This window comes from Alnus glutinosa, chromosome 7, assembly GCF_958979055.1.
Source record: "Alnus glutinosa chromosome 7, dhAlnGlut1.1, whole genome shotgun sequence".
In the NCBI taxonomy this organism is placed as follows: Eukaryota; Viridiplantae; Streptophyta; class Magnoliopsida; order Fagales; family Betulaceae; genus Alnus; species Alnus glutinosa.
Window position 1 is genome coordinate 27,907,231 of NC_084892.1, and position 24,107 is coordinate 27,931,337.

At 37.1% G+C, this 24,107-nt stretch overlaps 1 protein-coding gene across 2 annotated transcripts; it reads left to right on the forward strand.

The window, feature by feature from the left end:
* The first annotated feature begins 1,180 nt into the window (after positions 1-1,180).
* On the forward strand, positions 1,181-23,574 carry LOC133872904 (separase). Of its 2 annotated transcripts, none has more exons than XM_062310554.1 (27): positions 1,181-1,831; positions 2,352-2,529; positions 2,606-2,713; positions 5,684-5,818; positions 5,913-6,406; positions 7,496-7,604; positions 7,747-7,872; positions 9,795-10,088; positions 10,168-10,284; positions 10,406-10,627; positions 10,751-10,861; positions 11,004-11,150; positions 11,266-11,631; positions 11,718-11,807; positions 12,987-13,250; positions 13,358-13,481; positions 13,602-14,438; positions 15,583-15,820; positions 16,509-16,611; positions 18,141-18,335; positions 19,522-19,574; positions 19,652-19,881; positions 19,975-20,221; positions 20,525-20,930; positions 21,416-21,655; positions 21,977-22,064; positions 22,199-23,574. In XM_062310554.1, the coding sequence occupies exons 1-27, from the start codon at positions 1,194-1,196 to the stop codon at positions 22,711-22,713; spliced, it is 6,675 nt and encodes a 2,224-aa protein (XP_062166538.1). In that variant the 5' UTR covers positions 1,181-1,193; the 3' UTR covers positions 22,714-23,574. The 2 variants fall into 2 exon arrangements, with proteins under 2 accessions (XP_062166538.1, XP_062166539.1); XM_062310555.1 differs by having other exon boundaries at positions 19,978-20,221.
* Positions 23,575-24,107: the final 533 nt, after the last annotated feature.

The following is a 24,107-nucleotide window of genomic DNA, read 5'->3' on the forward strand; positions in this document are numbered from 1 at the left end:
CATGCCTTAGAGCATTCGTAGTGAAGTCGTCAAACAAACGAAATCACCAAAATCATACGATTTTGCTCAAAATCTCGTCTCCAACGAGCTCGTCGCCTCTACAGGAAAATTGGTGATTGTCATAAACCCTCGTCTAATGAGACGAGGGCAAAGTCGATCGTCTATTGTTATTTTCCATTTTCGCGAGGAAGGTTGTTGATGAGTAGAAGATCAACACCAAAAATATCACAGGGGAGACACACAACCGGAAATCACAGGGGAGACATAACCAGAAATATCACAGCAAATACACAAGAAACACGATTGGCCGGAACAGGGAGATCAACACCAAAAATATACACGGTTCATTAAAACCCATTAATCAATAATAATCCAAATAAAAAACACAAGAAATTACATTAAGAAATTTATGTTCAATCATAGAAAAATTCACCAAAAGTCATCTCTTAACTCACTGGAAACCCACTGGAATCGCCAAGATTTTCACCGGAAAATCACCTCACGTCCACCGGAGATGGGTTATGGCCGACGACCCATGGACGTAGGTCTCTGGGTTCGCTGGATTGCTACGGGTCCTCCACGATCGGACTGGGTCTCTCAAGTTTCAGATCTCCTAGAAAATGGGCTCCGATTGGTCACGGGTTGCAAAGCGATTTCGCCGGAAATCACTCCATAGGCCACCGATTGTCATGCCTCCTGCTCCTCCGGTGACAATCCATGGAACCCACCGGAAATCGGTGCCTCTGGACGGTCGGATCTTCTCCGGTTCTATCTCCCGATCTCTCGGGTCTGATCTCTCCCGGTGTGCTCTCTCCCTCGATCTCAATCTCTCTCTCTCTCTCGTTCACTATCTCATTGTCTCTTGGTGTGGAGAGCGATGAGTGAAGAAGGAAGATGAATCAGATTAGAGAAAGAAGGAAAGAAGAGAAAGAAGAAAAAAATAGTATTTATTTTAAAGTAGAGAATATTTAAAGAATTTAATATTTAGAGCTTTTGAAAACAAGATAGCTAAAATAGCAAAAGTGGTATTTTTCGTCAAAATTTTAGCAGAAATTGACGATTTCACTGCAAATGCTTAAAATCAAATTCCTTAGCGGGCTCTCCTCCCGCCCTTTAAAAGCGCATCCTTCCTCAACTTTTCATTTCGACACCCCACACCCCCCCCCCCCCCCCCCCTCTCTCTCATTACTGCCATGGCCTCAGCCGCCGAATCCTCTCTTATTTCGAAGCTCGAATCCTCGGAGTCCGCAGGCATCTATCACCTGCTCTCCGACTACCTACACCCCTTCTCAGATCTCAGGAACCCCAATAAACCCAAAAGATCCAACGACAACTCCCTAATCCGGCCGCTCGCCAAGAAATTCCTCCCCTTCCTCAACCGTACCCTATCTATCCTCCCTAAGCGCCTCTCCGATCCTCAGAAATTGAATGACCAATTCGCCCACGAGCTTTTCGACATCTATCGACTCTGCCTGGATTGCTTGGAGACAGTGTCGTCCCAGCTCTCATGCAAGCCATATTCCGTACAGGTCCAGAGGGTCCGGATGGTGCATTGCATGGAGGCGTGGGGGTGGTATGGCGATGCCGAGGCAGAGGGGTTTAGGGTTTTGGAGAGCTTCAAGGGGATCGATTGCGGGGTAAAGAAATCGTTGAAATCGGAGGGGAAGCACGTTCCGGATGTGGAGAACGGAGGCGATGATAAGGAGTTCGGGTCGCTGGTTGTAGAGGTCGTTGTGACGCTGGTGAAGTGCGCGGCGGTGGGACAGAGTAAGGATGGTGGGGTGTATGGGAGGGTGCTTGGTTTGGTAGAGGAGGTTCACCCGTGGTTCAGGTTCGTGAGTTTTGATTGTTTGTGATATTACTATGTGTTTGGTTGCCGAGAAAATGTGGGAAAAAGGAAAGGAAATTGAAGTTTGGAGGTCTACATTTTCAGTTGCTTGGGACTTTTGAAAAAAATACATCAATTTTAACTATAATGTGGCTAGCATTACCAACTATTCGTTGAGCTAAGTTTCTTTTATAGTTAGGAAGTGAAACACCATAACTTGAAAGATTAGGACTTGAATTTTGTTGCAATTTTATCCTACTTCTCCTAGTAACCCGGCAAAGAATAAATTTAATGCTCTACGGCATTGTTTTTGGCTTTTTGTTATGCTTATTAGAAGCACAGATTGTGTTTTTCAGATTGTGCCTCTATCCTTGAATGGTTTCTAAGGTTCTGGTTCTAGGTTGTTGTTGGACCGTTAAGTGCTGAGATTTGCTTTATTTTGTGGAATAAAACTATGTAGTTTGGTTATTTGGACCAAGATGAATGGTTTATTGATTTGCTGATTTAAATTTGAATGTGTTAGGGTATTAGATGCAAATGCATGTGAGAAGTTGCACAGGGCGCTTGTGACGTATCTGGGGAGATGTTCTTTATTTTTACTAGGGGAACTAGCATGTTTTGATGGGAATCTAGTATGTGCATTCTGCTATGCTACTTTGACTGAGCATGCAAAGTCATCATTGAAAGATCAAATTTACAAGGTGACCTGTATCTGATTTTTGGTCATATGTATTATGCGTATCTTTATGTGTTTCTTAACCATCATTTAACATGCAGTATGCCCGGCGGATATGTTCATCTTTATTCTCCCTACAAGAGAATAGATCGTCGCTCATCATTGACATATTAATATGTGTGTTGGATTCCATTTCCCAAGAATGCAAGGTAATACTGATAAAGATTATATATGAAGGAGGTTTGAGGAATTAGGAATTTGATTCAAATAAGACTTCTGTTGTCAATTTCACCTCTATCTATGTTTACTGTAAAAAATTTGGCTAGAAGGTTTATCTTCCTTGATAATATTTTATAAGGGGAAAGTACACTTTACCCCTTAAAGTATGCACCCATTTGTGTTTTAGCGTCCAATGTTCAAAAATGGGCGATACACTCCCCCAATATATCCAACTTTTGGCAGATAGTACCTTCCGTCCATGTTGTCCGTCTCTTTGGACGGAAACGACGCAACGTGCGTTGCGCGTGACATTTTAAGGCTCTGAAGTACCACTTTTGCCCCTCCTCCATTCAACCCTCGTTCGTGCCTTAGAAACTCCCTCTCACTCAGTCCCCTTCTCTGACCATCTTTGCTCTCCAGCATAACAACATCTCTGGTTCTATTCCAAACACCTGGGGTGCAAAAGGAAACAATACTTATCATCCTTGACTCTTGGTCATAATCTTATTTCTGGAACTATTCCAGTTGCTCTGAGCAAGATGGGTTGGCTTGGAGAGATTTCTCTTAGCCATAACCAGCTTGCCGGGACCATACCCAGTGAACTTGGGAGCCTCAAAAGGCTGCAACGGCTAGATTTATCATATAATGCTATCAATGGAAGTTTTCCTGCTAGCTTTTCCAACCTCAACTCCATTGTTTCACTGAATCTTGAGAGCAATCACCTTGAAAACCAGATCCCAGAAACAGTGGACAGGTTACAAAACCTTTCCGTACTCAGTAAAGAATAATCAATTCAGAGGCCAAATCCCAGCGACGATCGGGAATATCTCAGGCATTAACCAAATTGATTTGTTTGGGAACAATTTCACCGGAGAAATTCCGGCTTCACTTGCCATCCTAGCAAACCTTAGTTCTTTCAACATTTCTTACAACAATCTATCTGGTCCCGTCCCATCTATCCTTTCCAAAAAGTTCAATTCCAGCTCTTTCGTAGGGAGTCTTCAACTATGTGGGTATAGCTCTTCAACCCCATGTCCTTCCCCTTCCCTGCCACCTCATAACCTTCCAGTTCCATCAAAATAGGCTTTGAAGCAGCATCGCCACAAACTAAGCACCAATGACATAATCCTCCTTTCTAAGGCACGCACGGGGGTTGAATGGAGGGGGGGCAAAAGTGGTACTTCAGGGCCTTAGTTGCACGTGACCTCGTTTTCGTCCAAAGAGACAGACAACATGGACGGAAGGTACTATTTGCCAAAGTTGGATATATTGGGGGGGGGGGGGGGGGGGGGGGGGCTCTATCGCCGATTTTTGAATACCGGACGCCAAAACGCAAATGGGTGAATACTTCAGAGGGGTAAATGTACTTTCCCCATTTTATAATATGATATGTGATATCGAGAACTATATGTTACTGTGTAAAGCACAAGTAAGATGATCACTTGCTTATCTTGTTCATGTGTTTTAAATGAAAATTGGTTAGTATTCAACTCATGTAAGCTCAATAGAGTCTTGATTATGTTTTTTGTGTATGAGTTGCAAGTTATTACACCATTTTCCTGGTTTATAGTTTTTTGTGCCTTTTGCAAATCACTGATGTAGTCCTTGCCATGCCAGTTAGAATTTTTTATTTTATTTTTCTCTCTTGTATGGACTTCAACTGTTTTCATATGGTTAGACATCTTATTACTAACTACTTTTGTTTAGGTTTGATAGAGCCTCCTTTGGCTACATGTTAACAACATTCTTATTTCCTAAGAGTTTGCCTCTTTCTAAAGTATGTTTTGATTATGTTTCTGCTCAACTTTTATGCTTGCCTTCCATGTTGTCTTCAATTTTTGAAACACGGTATCATTGCTTTTGCCTTTCCCCCCTCCCTTCCTATTAAGTAATTGGCCCCAAGGGGAGGGGGCCTTCTGCTATACACCAATTTTCTAGTTTTTGCTTTCTTATAATGTAATTTTATGAAATGTCTCAGAATATTGTATGGTAATTATCATCTTTGGTTGAGGTTCAAGTTATACCTTGCATAACTCTTGTAATGTTACACCATTGAATAATTTTCATTGGATGATCATTTTAATAAATCAAAAGTTATATTATGTGCTATCTTCTGTGCTTGTCAAATGTCGAGATAGTTAAAGTAAGAACTATCTACCTATAGACTGTTTAAATTTTATTTTTCTGCAAGTAGAAAGTATGCAAAATTTATGAGTTTATAGATTGGATTGTAATTTGAAATTTGGAGTGGATGTTTAATACATACAAAATAGGTATCTAACAATGGGATTGTCAAAATATTAATCTATGTAAAAGTTTTTTAGTGATATAACATTAACATAGAGTTACACCTGGTATAACTTGAAATTGATCCATTTTATGCTTAGAGATATGGTTCTCTTGTACTAATGGGGTTGACTTCAAAGCAGTCATCATGACCAGCATTATGGAGTACAAGCTTGATAGTACATTTTTAAATATGAAATATGTTTCTTTTCCTTCCTAATGGCAAGGATCAATACAAAGAGTGATGAGCACCAAGATTCTAAACACTTTGAACAAGACTTTACCCGTAATTATGCATGCCCCTTTTCTTTATTTTCTGCTATAATTGACAAGTGCGTATTACAATCATTATGTGTTATCATTTTTTTTTCCTCTTTAATATCATATGGATCTTGTAAGTGTTTAGTACTCTTTAAGTTATTTCTTCTCAGCCAACCCAAGTCCAAAAACTTGAGTTTCTGGTTTATCTTTGTGGGAAATTTTCCTACTTGTATTTAGTAATATCAGAAACTGCAGTGACTTACTGGCTCTGAGCCTGTTAAGCAGTGCTTTACGTTTGGAGATTATGCTGTCTGCTTGCTAGTTTGAACATTTATTTGTTGGAGAAAATTACTTTGAAGTTTTTCGAGTGTCATGCGATCTTATATTTATATATTATATACTTTTTTTCTCAGTTTGAAATGGAAAATACTGGAAAAGAGTATGTTGAACTTGTCTCTTATTGTGCCAATAAATGTCGAACCACAAGTGCAAACTTATGCATTACAATGGCAACACATCTAAACAAATTAGCAGGTGATTCCCATCAGGTATCTTGTTTACATGATCTGTTAATATGCACTTCTCATTTGTGGTGTTATTTGAATGTCTGACATTGTAACAGCAATTGAAATTGTTTGGCAGGTTAGACCACCCTTTGATATGATACTGAGGGTGTATGCCGCTGGCTTGCATCTTATCAATTGCAATGTGAAGTTCAGAGGTGGTGATCTTACATCCTTTGGAGGCGCTAAGTATGAGTCTGCAGTTAGAATTTTATGTGATGATGGGAATATACTGCAGAATTTAGCTGCTCAGCTGGGTTCTTTTGGTTGTTGCTTTCATATTGGCTGCAAAGAGAATTGTGTGATATCTAGTGTTAAATATACAGATTCTGTTGGTCAGATTTGTTCACAGTTGAGTTCCGGGTATGAGGCCTGCACAGAGAAGAATAGAAAAGCTTATCTGCTGTTTTACTTAAACGCATTGAGATTCTTGTGCCAGCCACTAGCTGAATTAGTAAATTCAGAAAGGAAACAGCTTGTTAGTGAAAATGAAGATGCTTTTGTTACCAATAGACTCTGTGTAATCCAGGATATATTCCATCAGTTCGCTGATATTTTTCTTTCTTGTCAAAGGTACGTTAATTGTAGATTCCTATTACTTTGTTTATGTTTTTTTTTTTTCTTTTTTTTTTTCTCACTTTCGTTGCTTGAATGCCATGCTATATGTTTGACCAATTCACCTGAATGTATTTAGGGTGTTGAGAGATTTCTCTTCATAATGAGTACTAAGTCCAAGACATTCGGTTGGAAGGCCAGGTGAAGCGCATCTGACCTAGAATATTCGTAGCAGTTTCATTGCGATTCTCGTTCAAACGAGACGTCCGAACGAGTTAGCAGTCTCGTTTGAACGAGATCGCGATTGGGCGTTTTAATTACGTGTTTTAGTAGAGTTACGGCTGTGTTTTCTATATAAACCTTATAATGACGGCCTTGGCCTCAATTTATGTTTGTTTTCTGTCAGTTTTCATTAAGAAATAATCAAAGGTTGAGTTTTCCTCTATCTTACCTCAATTCATTGATTTAATTCTTGGTTTCAGGAAGAGTTGTGAATTGTGTGTTATTTAGTTTTGCGATTCACTACACCTGCGTTGCATCAGTTGGTATCAGAGGCAGGTTGCACTGCATCAAATAGCTCCCAAAAATCTCAAGAAAAGGTCCAAATACAATTTTCGAGTTACTGTTCACAGCCCAGAAACAGCCACCCAAACACTAAGTTTTCCTTTTTATTTCATCTCCAAATCCTACCTTTCTATTATACCATTAAAAACTCCATATTCCCTAATATTTCCCAGCTTTTTCCCACCAAATCCTAGCCATAACTTGTCCTAAACCTTAAAACAAGTTGCCCAGATTCTTCTACATCAGATTTGCTATCAGAGCTTCTGTCCACATCAACATTTTTAGATATTTTCTCTAGATTTTTCCTTTTCTTTACATCTGTTTAACTGTTACATATCAACAAAAGGGGCCTTTGAAAGGGTCAATTCTAGAGAGTAGTAGCAAGAAGCTTTAAGAATATTATCAGGCAAAGTTTCAGAGAAATGAAACTTAGTGGATACTTAATTTTGGAATCTTTTCTTTTCTATTTTTGTCTCTCATGGTTTAGTACAGCAATCAAATTAGCAATAAGGCTTCTCTGATTTTGTTTCTTCATGGGAGCAGTTGTACATATGAAAGTGAGAGAGATGGATTTGATGAAAATAGCAAAGCGGTACTTAGTGTAGCTGTTGCTTCTTTCACCCTCTCCATCAGAACAAAGCTTAACATGAAGGTTAGCTTATTATGTTATATTTTAATGGTCTAAGCACTACATTTCATTAGCTGATTCATTCTTGATTCTCTTAAATTGTTGCAGGGTGCAATTTTATTATGTGTTTCATTTATGCTAACTGGTTTCACCTTTCTTTTTTCAGAGGAGCGTGCATTTAATTAAGCACATTATTACCACTGAATGGATTCAACCTCAAGGGCTAAAACACCTATTTGCTTCTTTTCACAATATTGGTGTTTTTTTGTACCGAAATAAGCAAGTAAAAGAGGTAATTTTATTTTTATTTTTATCTTTATACGATCTTTTAATGTTTACTCTTTTAGTATCTTGTTTTAGTACCTGGCTCTTTCCATACAATTGTTCCAAGTTTGAACATTTTTAGTTTAGAGTTGCATTGTGATTTTGTGGATGGAAACATCATATTGGTTTTAATAGGTTATTTGCTTCCATTACGTGAGGGTGTTTTTGTTTCAAATGTGAGATATTTCCAAAGGCAGTGAAGGGAGTTACCATACTAGGTGGATTGGCTGTCGCTCTTTTGGTCAAGGAGAAAAAAGTAAGGGAAAACTTCACTTAACCTCCTTGAACTTCATTTATTTTTGCAATTATCCATAAAAGTTAAAAAACTCTCAATTTACTGTATCGAACTTCCAATTTTCTGCAATGTCACTCATTCGTTAGGTTTTTCTATTAAATCCTAATAGAGGTGTCAAAATTATCAAATTACCTCCCTCCCTCTATCTCTCTCTCTCTTTTAAAAAAAAGAAAAAAATTTGCAAAGATTCAGGCTTGGGCATAATTTACCGGAATTTGCAAAATACCCACGCTTGAATCTTTGCAATTTTTTTTTATAAAAAAATGGGAATTTTGGGAATTGTGATAGGATTTAGCGGAAAAAAACTAACGGAGGGGTGACATTGTAAAAAATTAGAAGTTTGATACACTAAATTGGAAGTTTTTTGAACTTTGGGGGGGTAATTGCAAAAATGATGGAAGTTCATGGGGGTTAAGTGAAGTTTCTCCAAAAAGTATGTTTCATTATTTCACTTTCGTTACCCTACATTGCTATTGCTAATGTATTGCTTGTATGCAGCCAGGGTAGGGTGTTGAACTAGCCAAAGATTACTATTTAAAACAGTATGTACAGACCGTAGAGAGCTTATCTGTAATCTGTTAGATTCATATATCATTTAAGAAATAATGTCTCAAATTAGTTACAAGTTTCAGAAAATACATAAATCTATCTATCTGATACATGACTGAAAATACTTGCATTACCAAGCTGGCATCGTTACTTTCTCATTACTGTTAAGACTTCAGCCTTTGGCATTACAATTTCAAAAATGCCTTGGGGATAAAATATTTTCAAGCCCCACGCTGGATTTACAGATTGTACCCTTCCGGTTAATCCATAAGGATTGGACACCCATATTCCAGGACCATACAACCCCGTTACATGAAATGCACCAACCCAAAACTCTCCTAAAGTATAGGGCGGTTGTAGCATCACCTTAGCACAAAATTTCTGTAATTTCCGCTATACTTTTCAAGAAACAAAATTAAATCACATGCTCATGACATTATCACATGTTTATGTGCTTTTTTTTTCTTCTTCTATGTAAGAATGTAGAAATGAAGGTTAAATATGAAGGAGATTAGAGAAATTTCAATAGTTGGGGATATTGCAACTAGTCACCTAATTCATGGGGTTGATTGCTCAAATTCGAAGTTTAGGGAGACACTGGAAATGACCTTATAGTTTAGCGTAGGAAAGTGCTATTTACCTTATGAAAGTTGGATATTAAAACATTTAGATAAACACTTTGATCAGTATTTTGGTGTGGAATAGATGAGTCTTAGACAATTGAGTACTTGATTTCTTTAGTACCAAAAAAATTTGATTGCTTTTGTTTGAAGTCAGCTATAAGCCTTCTATGGGTAATGTTGAGGCTTTATTTAACTGCATTAGATAGCAGATGATGGAAAATGACTGCTGAACCAAATCTATTGATACCAAACATGAAGGGCTCACAAGGCTGTATGAGCATCAGGAGAAGTAGATAGCTCTTGATAGGTTCTTTTTTGTTCCCATTCCTGACATCTTCTTACAATTAGCATTCTTGTGTTGTCAATACTATTGACTTGAAAGCTTTTGTTTGCATGAGTTATTGATGGATGTCACGTTTGCAGGCTTCAAAGGCATTGAAACTATGTTGTAGGGTATCATGGACTTGTGTAAAACGTCTTTGCCAGATTTTTGTACAGAAATCCGAGGAGTTAGTTGGTGATCTTTCAGAAGATGCTATTGTAGAATTTGTCAATGATGCATCCACAAGAAGTGCTTTTCTTTTGGATGTTCTCCATCAATGTGACAGTCATAAGGTGAAAAAGACAGTTGCAGAGTGCCTTGAAGATTGGTGTGTTGCTGGAAAGGTCTTTGAAAGGCTGCCAGGTCCTGTACCTTTGGTGAAGCAGTGGGTAAAGGTAAGTTCTGAGAGCTTTCAAATGTTGTAACTGTAAATTATTTTTTGCTTCTTTTGCCTCATTAGTATTTGATATCCAGATGGAATGTAAACGCCATAAGAATGTGGATGAGGGGGATAGTTCTCGAACCTTGTACTGTTTGCTGTCATCTTCTGTGAAAGTGTCAAAGAGGACAATTGGCATAATCTTAGAGCAGGTCAGGCCTCTTTTTCAAATTTTCCTTTCTATAGGGGTTTGTTATTACGATCCTTCTTTAAACATTTATGGATGTGGCTCATAGCTATTTTCTCTACATTTCATTCATGATTTCTGTTTAGGAACTGTTTGCATATGAGGAAATGGATGCTCTGTACCCAGCATTTTGTCAGCAAATGCAAATGAAAATTATAGGTATCCTCCTGAAAGATGTGTATATTACGCCTGATAGTTGTTTACAAAAATCAAGAATATTAGTGAGAAAGGGAAGAGCATTAAGGGTCTGTGGACTTGAAGGTTTGAAGGACTGTATTCAGTGTCTGTCGGATTCCATATCTACAATTGTAAGTTTTTTTTTTAATCTCTGTTTATGCTGTAGCTTTATCATTGATCAAACACTTAGTAGTAAATCATTTGTTCTTTTTGGAGTTGGGTTTTTGATTGGCATGAAATATTTACTTAAACAGAATGAGGTGTATGGTGAAACATGTAGCCGTGGAATCTCAACTTGTCATCAATTAGCTGTGACATATTGCTTACGTGCACTATGTATCCAGGAAGCTGAACCAAACTCAAAGGTGTTAATGCTTAAAAGGCTAGTCTCCAGAATTGAGTAATTAATGATTTAAAGCTTTGCATGTTTAGTTTATCTTTTTATGAAAGTGAAAATAGCAATTATTTTTCTTTACTAAATTTTTCCTTGGTTTTTGTTACAAGCAGCAAATATTCCAAGATATAAATGCTGCCCTCAATCTATGGTTGAGCATTTCTATTCCAGATCATTGCTCTGCAGATGACCCGTGCTCTATGGTGCCCGAAAATACAATGCTACTACTGTATAATATTATTGATTTGTTATCAATGAAGGTTTGTTTCTTGATTGTATTAGGTCTGTAGGTTCTGCGCTACAGCATATTACTGCCATTTTTGACATAATTTCAGTTCATATACAACATTGCTTTCTTTTCTTCTATATTCCCAGGGTTGCGTGGATTTTCACCATGACATATATAGGCTGATGACTAGATTCTTCAGATGGAAGAGTCTTCCCCAGGAGAATTGGTTGGCCGTGCTGTGGGAATGTAGAAGGACTACTCATGCGCTTTGCATTTCACCTGTAAATGAGGCATTCATCATCAACTTATCAGATCATTGTGGTGAATTTTCTAAGTCTGTTGATTTCTGGATACGCAGCCTGAAGGGGTCCCAGCCATTGATAGTTGGCTTCCAACAGAGTTTTTCATTTTTATTTTCGAATCCTCACAGCTCTTGCAATCATGAGAGCTCTTTTAGATCAGATATCACAGTTGATGAAGTTAAAGAGGCTGCATTTGAACTCATTTCAAGTGTAAGAACCTCTGAAGTAACCTCCATTGGTTTTCAACCCCTAACTAATATAAGATAATCATCTTATATCTTTCACTCTTCTTATAGGTTCCTGTACCCAGTCGTTCTGTGTTTCTTGCTGGATATCTCTACTACGATTTGTGTGATAGACTAATTTCAAACGGGAGGTTAATTGAGGTAACTTGCGTTCAATTTGCTTTTGTTTCTTATGTTACCTTGGGTCAATCTTTTAAGTCACTCAATCTTGCAATGTTATTGTGCATTAACTTTGGGAAAGTTGTTATACAATTGGCACTTAATATTTTCCAGTTGGATGTCAAGATTCTGAATTCCTTGGCTTGTGCTGCTGTTGATACATCATAATATTGATGAATACAGATTTTAAGTAAGATTGTTAAAATCAGAATTTTAACTAGGATGAAATGGGAGTGACAGAATTGAATTGTAGGATTGACTTGAGATTTAAGATTTTAGTCATGACAAAGAAGATTATGCTATTATATATAAGTAATGATAAATATTAAAATTTAAAAAAGATGAGAATGCAGAAGAGTTTAAGACCCACATCTTCAAACTCATGTAAAAGAAATACAGCGAACAAAAGACCATGTAAACGTTTAAATAATTGAAATTAATGGAAGAAAACAAGTGAATAATTTGACAAAGAAACCCTAAACATGAAGGTAAAATGTGCCAGTCATGTAGCGTGAGAGCAATATGGCATCGTTGATTTTTTAGACTCTTTATCTTCACCAGTTGAAGTTAAAATTTTATCAGAATATATTAATCGAGTTCAAGCTTTTGAAGCTTTGGGATTACATTTAATGATAATATAACACGGAACAAGGTGTTACTCAATGTACTAGGACTTATTTTTAATTTTGGCTAATTGACCCAACATTAAACAGTGATGAAAAAGATTAGAATAGGGTGTGATCATAAATCATAAAAGGAGTTAGATGGGACTCCACTAGTGGAGTTTTAAGTGGCAATGTTCAAAATATACATGATAGGAAGTTTGGCAACAACAATGTGTTGATGAAAAGTGTGGTGTTCATTTGGTAGGCTCCTGCTCATAGCATCCATCTTTTTTTTTTTTTTTTTGGGTAAATACAAATTAGGCACACTACGAGATTGACCGGTGACCTCACCCTCCAACTCTTATTTATGGGGGAGGTGATGCCATTTGGTCATTGACTAGAATTCTTCAAAGTTTTTGAAAGCCACCAGACTGCTTTTGAGTTACTTGATGCTGCACACTTTTAGTGGGTTATGCTTTGCTTCATCTATTCATGTACTTGTGTCTTGTATCCCATTGTAAACTTTTGTTTTGTAATGGTTTTTCTTATTCTTCAGGCTCTTTCATATGCAAAAGAAGCTCATCGATTGCGTACTAAACTTTTTCAAGAGAAATTTATGTACTCTGTTGAGCAGCAGACTGAAAGGTACAATGAAACCGGGGATGTCATTCAGAAGCTTACATATGGCCTGAAGAATCTCCAAATTTGCAGATCAGTTGCTACCGAAATTTGGTCCTCTGATTCTATTCCATGGGACTGGGAAGGCTGTTATCTTAGTCCGTGGAATGTACTTCAATGTTATCTTGAAAGCACTCTTCAGGTTTGACTTTGCCTTCTCTCAATCATTTGGATCCACAAATTCAACAGCATGGTGGTCCCTTTTTGTTACTAACATTTTGGATTGTTGTTATGATCATATACATGCAGGTTGGAATTATTCATGAAATAATTGGAAATGGGGCTGAGGCTGAAACTTTTTTAATTTGGGGAAAAAACATCTCTTGTTTACAGAGCTTGCCACTGTTTATAGTTGCTTTCTCCTGTGTTTTAGGTATTAAATCTTACTTATTGTAGTCTTTGTTCTTATGAATACTGATTCTTCATGCTTTACTTGGTTAAGAAGAGATATGGTACTGAGCTGATTTGCTGAATATGTTCTAAATTTTGTCAGGAAAACTATACCGTAAGAAACGGCTTTGGGAAATGGCAGAGAAGGAACTTCATAGTGCCAAGGAAATTTTGATGGATACCAGCATGAATTTTTCTTGCATAAAGTGCAGATTGATGCTGGAAGCAACTGTTGATCAGCATCTTGGTGATTTATCACGAAGTAATTTTGATAGCACTACAGCAGATATTTCTGTAGAGAGATTGTCTCATGCTGAAAATCTGTACAAATTGGCCCTTGACAAGCTAAATCTTTCTGTGTGGAAAAACTGTGTTAGTTTTCCTGAAAAAGCAAACGCTGAAAGTATGATGCTTAAGAAAACTGTTGTGAAAGATGCTGAATGTGGTGCCAGCAATCATTCTGCTTGTTTTGTGGCAACTGAACAAGATCCTAGGAAATCCACAAGGGAGCTGCCAAAAGTCAAGACCGAAGCCAAAACATCTAGAAAGAAAGCTCCAAAACCCTTTCTAAAGGAGAAAATTCCTGAGAATAATTCAAGGTTAACTCGTTCCAGATATCGTTCTACTCAGAACCAAAGTATGAGCACATCTGGTGAGTCACAAGTTGGCCCTTCTGGTGAGTCACAAGTTGGCCCTTTGGGATATTTGAAAGGGCATGATGTGTTTGATTGCCCTGACTTGCTTTGTCAGGGGGAGTTACTTGTAGAAACAAAAAGTTGTACAGTTGCTTTTGGCTGTGAAGTAAAATGCATTTCCGACATGAGGTGTTGGCAATGTCTTGCGATGGCAGTTATGGAATCTGGGTTAGTGAATAATTTTGTACATATGAAGTGGGAGGTTGTTCGGCGACGACTTTTACTAAGGCTACTCACCGGAATAGGTATGAGTAATTTTTACTCTGTTTATCCACGTGCTAACTCTCATACCCAAACACTTTTCGTGAATTGGCCCTTATTGTACTCGTATCCTATAAAGCAAACATGTGCCATGCTTATACCTTAAATCAAGTTACTCAATGCCTTTTGCATTTTGTTGTTGTTTTTGTTACAAGTACTTTTGAAATATTCTTTATGGTCATTTTCAGGCAATGATGTTAGGTATTATCTCTATCTATCAACACCACCCCCCGTGTGCCCGCCAAAAGATTAAAAATAAATAAATAAATAAATTGGTGATTTATTGTGCATTCCTATTTACTTCATAGTTAAGCACGGAACGCACTTGCGCCATCACCATCTTCAAATAAAGTATGTTTTACGGTGGCACCATGAATAGCGCATAGCAGAGCAGTGCCCAATACACCGGCAAACCCCATCATATGAAATGGGTTCACATAAAGACATTGAATCTATAGTGCCAAAACACCTCCTGAAACAAACACCTCATGTGCACACAGGACATGGCGCCATTGCACTACCTCCAAAGCCCATCACTAGATCCTTGAGTTTCTCTTAACTTCTGCATTTTTCAATCTCATTTTCTCTTTTAAACTCTCTTTCACTCTTTATAATGCTCATGGGGTTTGAATTTCATAGAGGTAGCATTTTTGGTGCTTAGGTGAGAGAGGTGATGGATGACATTGATTAGGTGGTGGGAATTTAGTACAACCATGGCTGCATCAAATAGTTTGTGTACATTAGTAAAAACGCTTCTTTGACGTACATTTCAGCCAATGCAACTGGAACTGGGTTTTGAGATTAAGAGTTAGAGCCTGCATTGTAGCCAAAGTGGCAGCAATCAACCTATGTCACTTCTTAGAACCCCTGTTTCTCCATTCATGAAAAGAAGGCTATGTGCTTGAAAACTACTGAAACCAATACCAGAAAACAGCTCCAAGCTCTATCAACCAGAAAACCAGAACCAGTTGGGATTTGCATGGTGGTGTATTTGATGACGCGATAAGCTTTTGTTTCTTTTAATTCATTCTTGCAAGTGACAACCAATTAGAAGTATCCATTATCTATGGACTTTAGTTTCCTTTATTGCTTCTTTTTATGTGCTTATTGTAACTATTTCATTTTCAGGAAAGTGCTTTGGGAATCGTGGTCAGATTCATGAAACACATAAAGTTTTGTTCCAAAGCATATCGGTCCTAGTTAGCAGAAACCCATTTGGTCATACTTGCCCTTCTGTTCCTCTCACATCCTTGCTTGATTATATTGGGAAGGAGATTGTGGGAGATGCATTCACTGTTGAGCGTGCAGTAATACTTTACAATATATGCTGGTTTTCTTTAAAGAATTACCATTCCAAGGATACCAGGTATCTGTGTAACTGTAGGTACTTGTGTGTGTGATTTGCATTTTATTCTTATGTATACAAGTTTAATTTGTGTTTCCAACATCCCTTATTTCACACGAAGAATTTTAAACAATGAACAATGGTATGAAGATAGAGATATGGCAGATTCTAATAAGATATGTTGATGCTAACATATTATTCATTCATAGGAATGGTCATGACCTTGCATTCATGAGTTTTTATGAGATTTAACATTTTCTGACTATTTCTGATTCAGGGACATGACATTTCTAGGTTATATTATCTTAATCATCTTCTCTTTTAAGGAGGGCCATCATGCATACTGAATAAGCAATGTTCTTTTAGATTTACAAAGGACAAGAAAGTTTTTTTCTTTTTCTTTTTTTAATATCCTCCTTGGAGAAGTGGTATCTAAGTGAAAATTTTTGTTGAAAGGAGATTGTTTTCTTTCTTGTATTATACTCATATGTTGTGTGTGCACACACAGTATTCTCCTAGTTGGTAGGTTTGAGAGATTACTCTCTCTTCACTCAGGGCTGCATGCTTGTCTACCACATCATAAGCATGTATGTACCTTTTTTAAATAAATGTATTTTGTATATGAATAATAGCAGTAATAGTTGCTTTATTGCCATTAACTTTTGATGACTGACTTCTTTGGCCTTCTTTTTGTTTGTTTTGTCACCAGGACAACTTGCTGCAATCTATTTAACATTCATTTGCCAAAATTAGTGTCTTGGTTAAAGCTGGCCTTTGTTCTCTGCCGTGAGGTTCCCATACTTCTTCAGAAGGTCAAATTTTGTCTAAATTTTCTTTATCTTGATTTTTTTATGCCTTTTTGTCTTATTGCTTTTGCTGTCATCCTAGATATATTTAATGGTTTTAAATGTTTGGCCATTGCTTGATGGAAACTTGTTCTGGTGCACTTGAATTTCTAGAGGTATACTGTCTCCCTTTAGTAGATCCTTTTAACTGATATATATATTTAGTCTGAGTATCAGTTTCTCTTGCATAATAACACATTCCCCAGGAGATGGTCTGTCCATTTGCTTCTAAACTGGTGTATTTTTGTTGTTGTTGTCAATCCTGTGTTTTTTTCCCTTTTTTTCTTAAAGCACAAATAGAGTTGCGGTTTTTTGTTCCACTCATGTTTCTCTAAATTATTTTTGAAGGACCCTAATCTCATCATTGTAGTCAAGACAAAAATCTGGTTAATTTGTTAGAAAAAGGGGTGGAGGCCATTTCATGCTGTGGAAACCACAAGACTTATTTAGTTTAATGTCTGGTTTTCTTTTTTAACGAGGTTGGCAACCGTAACAATGATTTCATACTTATTTTGTTCCAACTCCCAATATTTTATTTGTTAAATAAAAGTTATTAGGTCATTATTGTTTTTGTGATATTATCACGAGTGATTTCAACAGTTTACACCCACACTTGTCACAAGTAATGTTGGGAACCAGAAAATCAAGTCTCAATATAAAAAGTGACAACGAAACATAGGGTGACAAGATAGTTTTGGATAATCTGACTTTGCTTAAAGATATATTGGTAGCTTTTCAATTGATGTGAAAACTTCTTCCAGATTTATGATCTTTTGACCACTGATATTTACCAAGAAAGCTCGAATGTTGAAAAAGGTGCTTGAAGATTTATTGGGGATTCGAATGGATTTGTTGACACAGATTCATCAGGTCCATATTTGTCTATTTTGGATTTGGAACCTAATATAAAGTTTAAGGAATTTTAGTTATGGTTTGTTTACTATCTAAGATGAATGGGTTTGTGTCTAATTCCCATTCGTGGATTTAAATAGGTCCTCATAACAATGATATATTTCTATCTAAATTTCCCTCATTAATTCATATACAAAAATGGGTTTTAGATTGGAATGGATTGCTATATGACTTTTTGCGTAGTATGGATTTCGTGAGTCAGATATGGGGATATGGAGACTTGTGTCCTTGTGAGTGAAACTGATTTGGACTTCTGCTTACAGGTTCAAGTTTGATATAGTGTAGATCCGGTTCTGTGCAAAACATACTGCATTGGACTTGAATTATTATGAATCTGCTCAAGTTGGATCCATTTTTACCTTGGCTTCAATGTGTTGCAATTTCAAGCATCTTCCTACTATTTTTGACTTTTGAACGCTCTTATGTTCTCCTCAAATTGACTTCCTTTTTTACTTAGCTTCCATGTGTTGCAATTTACAGGCTTCCTACTATTTTGACTTTTAAATGCACTTATGCTCTGAAGTTGACTTCCTTTCCTGTAATCATGAAGATGATTAGCCATTTACTTTTTTTTGATATAACAGGTTTCTCAATTACTTGCTACCGTATATGTACTTTCTGCCTCAACTGAGCTTTTTCCGTTATTCTCTTCCTGCAAAGCACTCTCTGAAAATCATTGGGCTTCATATTTTCATCAAGCTTCACTTGGCACTCATCTAAGTTATCAGTTCTTTTCAAATATGACTGGGAGATGCAAAGTCCAACTTGTGGAGGCTGAGGTATGTCACAAGCTTACTTGTTTCCCTAACCAACTGGTGCACTTCTTGGACCAACTACTTGATATTGTGGATCACAAACATGTTGTCATGCATGCCAAGTTGTGTGAATCGTCCCCTTTATTTGATTTTATGTGCTCATCATTTTACCTATTTGTATTATCTATTTAGTGCAGGTTAGTTTTTTTTTCCCTACCTTTTCCAAGTATTTTCAGATAATAAACTGTTGCTTACAGCTTTAGGCTATACCTCCTTAAATATGCATGCAAAGTTTATACCTCTTGATCTATATAATTGAAAAAACAGAAAGGAAGAAGAGAAAAAATTGTGTTATCTATTTAGATAGCAGATGAGATATGTGTAGTAGACTTTAAGGTCGCATATGTGGTCACTCTATGCATGATTTAATAGATAAAATTTTCGCTTAAAAGATATGGAGATTGAAGGAATTTTTTACTTGTTTCATTTCTTTTCCTTAGCTTTTTTTTTTTTTTTGGCTCTTTGTGACTATTACTTTATGGTTAGTGCAGTTTTCACTTCCACATCAAACATTCTCAAATTATATGTTCAAGAAACTTGAGGCAAATGTTCTATAAATTACAATATAGCTGTCAATTGCATCTTTGAGGATGTTTGCAGAAAATTTAATTGGGATTTTCTTTTTTACTATTTATGAGATAGTTGAATACTAAAATCTAGGTTCATAGAAATATGCATCACAAGTTTACATTTGAAAGACTTGTTTTTATTTTGCCTATGTTGGACAAATATATGAAAGAAATTCAGAATCTGGAAAATCTATTCCAATGGAATACATATTGTTCCAATTGAGTTCCAAGGTCTTCAATCATTTAACTGAAGTTGTATAGTTGCCCTTCCTCCCTGCTACTGTCTGTTCTGACAGCAGCGGTAAATAGTTTTAATTTCTTTTCCTCTGCAGGAAATTTCTTGCTCGCTTAGGAAATGAACAATCATTTGAAAATTTGCTGTCCATACCCCATTGTACATGTTACATTTGTTTGTTAACTAGTTGTAAGAGGAATATTGTTATCTACAAGACTACAACACATGTTTTGCCCTGCAGATTAGCATACCTATTTTGCAATTATTCTTTTCAATAGCTGCTTTCTGTTTCTTCTGTGTATAATTAGCCGATACTGTTTCATAGTTTATTAAGTGCTATTTTCAGGGCTCATATGTTCCTGGCTCAACTTGCAGTGAAGAAACAAGCAACCAGCTCAGGTTATAGCTGCTGCTTTTACAGAGTGAAACATCAAATCACACTCTCTAACTGAATCAGTCTGTTTTTCCTGCTGCAGGCTTGCACCTGACTCTATTCAAGATCTTGAAGAATTTGTAACAAAATTCTTTGTGGGCCTTCCTGACATTACAGTGGTTTGTATAAGTTTGCTTGGAGGTGCTTATGCTAGTCTACTAAAGGATTTGCTGCTTTATCCTACATATGTCCATGCATGGATGCTAGTGTCGCGCATGAACTCTAAGAGTCAACCTGTTGTTTTACTTCTGCCAGTGGATCCTGTTATAGAAGGTATTTTGCTTAACAGAGCAATCCAAATTCACAGCATCTCACACAATACTAGTACTTGTTAGTTAACATTGTAAATAATCTGCAAAATTGTAGCAGAAGCCTCAGACGATGATGCTAACTCTGATAGTGGTAAGCTTTGGAAGAGCAAGGATGTGGATAAACATTGGCACTGTCCCTGGGGTTCCACTGCGGTTGATAATGTAGCTCCTGTGTTTAAGCGGATATTGGAGGAGAATTACTTATCATCTTCGAAGTTTCCTTTAGAAGATACAAAAAGGAATAGGACATTATGGTGGATGTGGAGAAAGAAGCTTGACTGTCGTCTTGGTAAATTTCTGAGGTAGTTACCACTCTCTTTTATATTTGAATTCCTCGTTTATATATGTAAGCTTCTTACTCTGTTTGGACTTGTATGGACACATTAGTGATTTAGGAATAGGCAAACGTAGTTGGACATTGTTCCCATTTTTCTTCTCTAATTGATAGATTTTAGTTTAGGTAATAAATAATTTTTAAGTTACGCTCTTCTATTAATGGCCTTTGAGAAAAAATTTCACTGCATTTCATAATTTTAACCTAGCTTTGGGTATTCAATTTTGAGAAATGTTATAATGGTTGGTACTTGCTTGATGTCTTTCACCAGGAACTTAGAAGATTCATGGTTGGGTCCCTGGAAATATGTGCTTTTGGGAGAATGGTCTAACCGTAAGCTCCTGGACTTGGTACATAAGAAACTGATGTGTGATCTAAAATCTAAGTGCAAACTGGACGTAAATGAGAGTCTTCTTAAGGTTATTCTTGGAGGCTCCAAGTATGACTTTGAACGAGAAGCATGTATTTCACAGCTATGCTTAAGGGGAGGTTGTTATGTTGGTAGAGTAGGATGTTTTGATGAAGCAAAGTGCGGGGCATCGTCTAATGCATTCTATGGAGCCGACAAACAGTCTGAGTTGGCCTTCCAACTAATACTGGAAGCAATGAGCGAGCTTGAAGGGGAAGACTCTGTAAATAGAGAGCCAATAATTCTAGTGTTGGACTGTGAGGTGCAGGTGTGTCTTTGATTTTACATTTTTCGTCATAGTTTTGCCGAGCCAGAAGTTAATATTGAAAAGTCTTGTGTTTGATTTTTCCACCTAAAGGATTTTGGAATTAACTTTAGTCAACCTAGTGACCTGAAAAATTTATTTTTTTCCTGGGCAGTAAGTTAAGTAATTGAATATATGGTTTTGGGGTCTTAAAATTCCTAAGCTATATTGCATACTCGTACATGTCTTCTCTACAGAGTGTTTGCCCAGAATGAAAATGCCCTAATTGATTACTCATGATTTCTTCATCTGTGGTCTTTGACATGTATTTGTAAGTGAAATTTGTTGTTTTAGGGATGTCTTTCCTTTGCTTGCCTAGGAAAACTAAGCACTCAATGCATTTCTGGACCTTCTCTGTTTTTTTTATTGTACCCTTTTGGGAATGAAGGGATGATTTATCCTTTATTTTTGTACCCTTTGTTTTTAAACAATTTAATTGACTTTAACAGATGCTTCCATGGGAAAATTTACCAATATTAAGAAACCAGGAGGTTTATCGCATGCCTTCTGTTGGCAGTATCTCTGTAGCACTTGATAGAAGCCATCACCATCAAGAGCAAGTTGGGAAGATTGTTGCTAGCTTTCCTCTGATAGATCCCTTGGATGCATTTTACCTGTTGAATCCCAGTGGTGATCTCAGTAGCACACAAGTTGAATTTGAGAACTGGTTTAGAGATCAAAACTTGAAGGTAATTTCCTGGTTGCTTCTTTGGTCATAAAAGAAAATGAAAGATTATTAGAATAAATAATATAGTTGTACTTTGTATGGCATTGTGCTCTTCACACAGCATACATTCATACATACATAACAGTTACAAATGTACTAGCATTTTTTTTACATCTGTACATATATGCATACATGCATTTATACTTCTGCTCATACATCCCGTCTTTGGGCAGTGCAATAGAATCAGTTTTTGAGAACATTGGAAGGTATTCCTCATCAAGCTATATATGAAATTAAATACATTGCATAATTTGTTTGTTTCTCATGTAAATTACCACCACAGGGGAAGGCTGGATCTGCACCGACAGCTGAAGAATTGGTTGTAGCCTTGAAAAGCCATGATCTCTTTATTTATTTTGGCCATGGAAGCGGTACACTCGATTAAACATATTAATCACTTTGAGTTCATACATGTTTATCCATTTCATTCCTTATGTCACTCTTAATTTGATTTATAAATTTTCCCTTCAGTTATGTTGAATTTTAATTATCTATGGTGTTACAGGAGCACAGTACATTCCCAGGCATGAGATTCAAAAACTCGAAAACTGTGCTGCTACTCTCCTGATGGGATGCAGTAGTGGTTCTTTGACACTGAATGGGTGTTACATTCCACAAGGTACTCCACTATCCTATCTGCTAGCTGGTTCTCCTGTCATTGTTGCCAATCTATGGGAAGTGACAGACAAGGATATTGACCGATTTGGAAAGGCCATGCTTGATGCTTGGTTGAGAGAAAGATCCAGTCCTTTGGGTTGTGCCCAGTGCAATTTAGTAGCGGAAGAATTTGAGGCCATGACCATAAGGGGCAATAAAGGTAATGGAAAGAGGAAAGCCCGAAGGAAGAAGTCACCTGAAACTTGCGAAACAAGTTCGTTTAAGGACTTCTGTGACCATAGACCAAAGATTGGATCATTCATGTCTCAGGCCCGTGAAGCTTGCACACTCCCCTTCCTGATTGGGGGATCACCAGTATGTTATGGTATCCCAACGGGTATAAGGAGAAATAAGGATTTGTAGCACCTCTAAGAAGTGTGATCTCCATATCTTCTCAATTTTTCCCTCTTAGCTCCAATTCTTTAGGAGACCATTTCATTTCAAACCAGCGGGGGGCAGGAAGATTTGGCTAAGATTGGCTTTTCTTACATATAGCACATAGTGAGCCGAGCATTCTTGGCCTACCAAGCGAAACTGGTGGTTCCTAGGTCACGATCGTTTGTTCCATTAAAGAGCATTTTTGTAGTGTCTTTGGTTGTCTTATGCAGTCTTTAATCCTTAACATTTCCTTTCCCTTCTTTCCCTTAACTGTAACATACTGTTAGCCCCCTGTGAAAGCCCTCTCTTCACTAAGCTATGCCCAAGTATTCCCACAGATTTGATAATTGTATACGTTGTAAATGAAAATGAATTCCCTGTTTTAGCTTGCTTTTGTGTCTTGTTCATTTGATAAAATATTGCAGCGTGTAGCCTAGTGGTCAAAGGGTGGGCTTGGATGTGCCGTAGACTTGTACATCGTGAGTTCAATTCTGCACTAGGACCTCCCCTGGATTACCCGATGCACAGTTCCGGCAGAGATAGGGTTGTGTATCCGGGGTTTTACTCTCTAAGGGTGGGTCCATAAGGCACTGCCTTGATGGGGTTCCACGTCATTAAAAAAAAAAATTGGAAGTGTTGGCTGATCAGAGTATCTATTAGTTCAGCAATATCCACTATTGTAACTTTACAAGGATCGCTCACTATATTTAAGGTGTTCAATATTTCAAATTGAGTTTCTTTTCACTTCTGCTGTCCAAGTAAATAAACCAGTTTGTAACTAAAGTTTGGCTGGCATTTCCATTCTGTTATTTCTTTTCCCCAAGTTTGAATGCTTTGTGATGTAAATCGGTTGGTACTTTTTACCTAAAAATGCATGTAAGGATCTGAAACTTTATTTTAACCTGGAAAATATGAACAAATGCCTTTTACCATGTAAAGAAGTTTAGTGGGGATGGTATGGGAAAATAAGCTTTGCACATAGAAACCTTTCTTGCGATGGTGATAATTTTTTCTTTTTTTTTTTTTGGGGGGGGGGGGGGGGGGGGGGGGGGTGTTAAACTGTTAGAAAAACGGATTGGAAAAGTAATTCTTAGAAACAATTTGGAGTAATTATGTTGCATTTTCTGTAACATTGAAATTAGGAACCAATTTGTGCTGTGTTTGAATTGGGGCTACTACGTGGTGACGTATTTTTTTCTGCTCTAATCTTTTTTTTTCTTTTTTTTTTTAGGTAAGATAAATTTCATTAAAACTAAATAAAATTCATGAGGTCCCAACAAATGCCCCCAATAAAGTCATTACAGAGCTCAGGAAACCATTAAAGAAAAAGAGAAATAAGCCAATGAATTGATTCATTCCAATGTTTTTTTGGCTTGAAG

Bases quoted from the DNA above. Each gene is read 5' to 3' on its own strand.
- LOC133872904 (XM_062310554.1), top strand. From the start codon at position 1,194: ATGGCCTCAGCCGCCGAATCCTCTCTTATTTCGAAGCTCGAATCCTCG. The intron at 2,714-5,683 runs GTAATACTGATA...TTTTTTTCTCAG, and splicing joins CCATTTCCCAAGAATGCAAG to TTTGAAATGGAAAATACTGG. The intron at 18,336-19,521 runs GTATGTCACAAG...TGCTATTTTCAG, and splicing joins TCCAACTTGTGGAGGCTGAG to GGCTCATATGTTCCTGGCTC.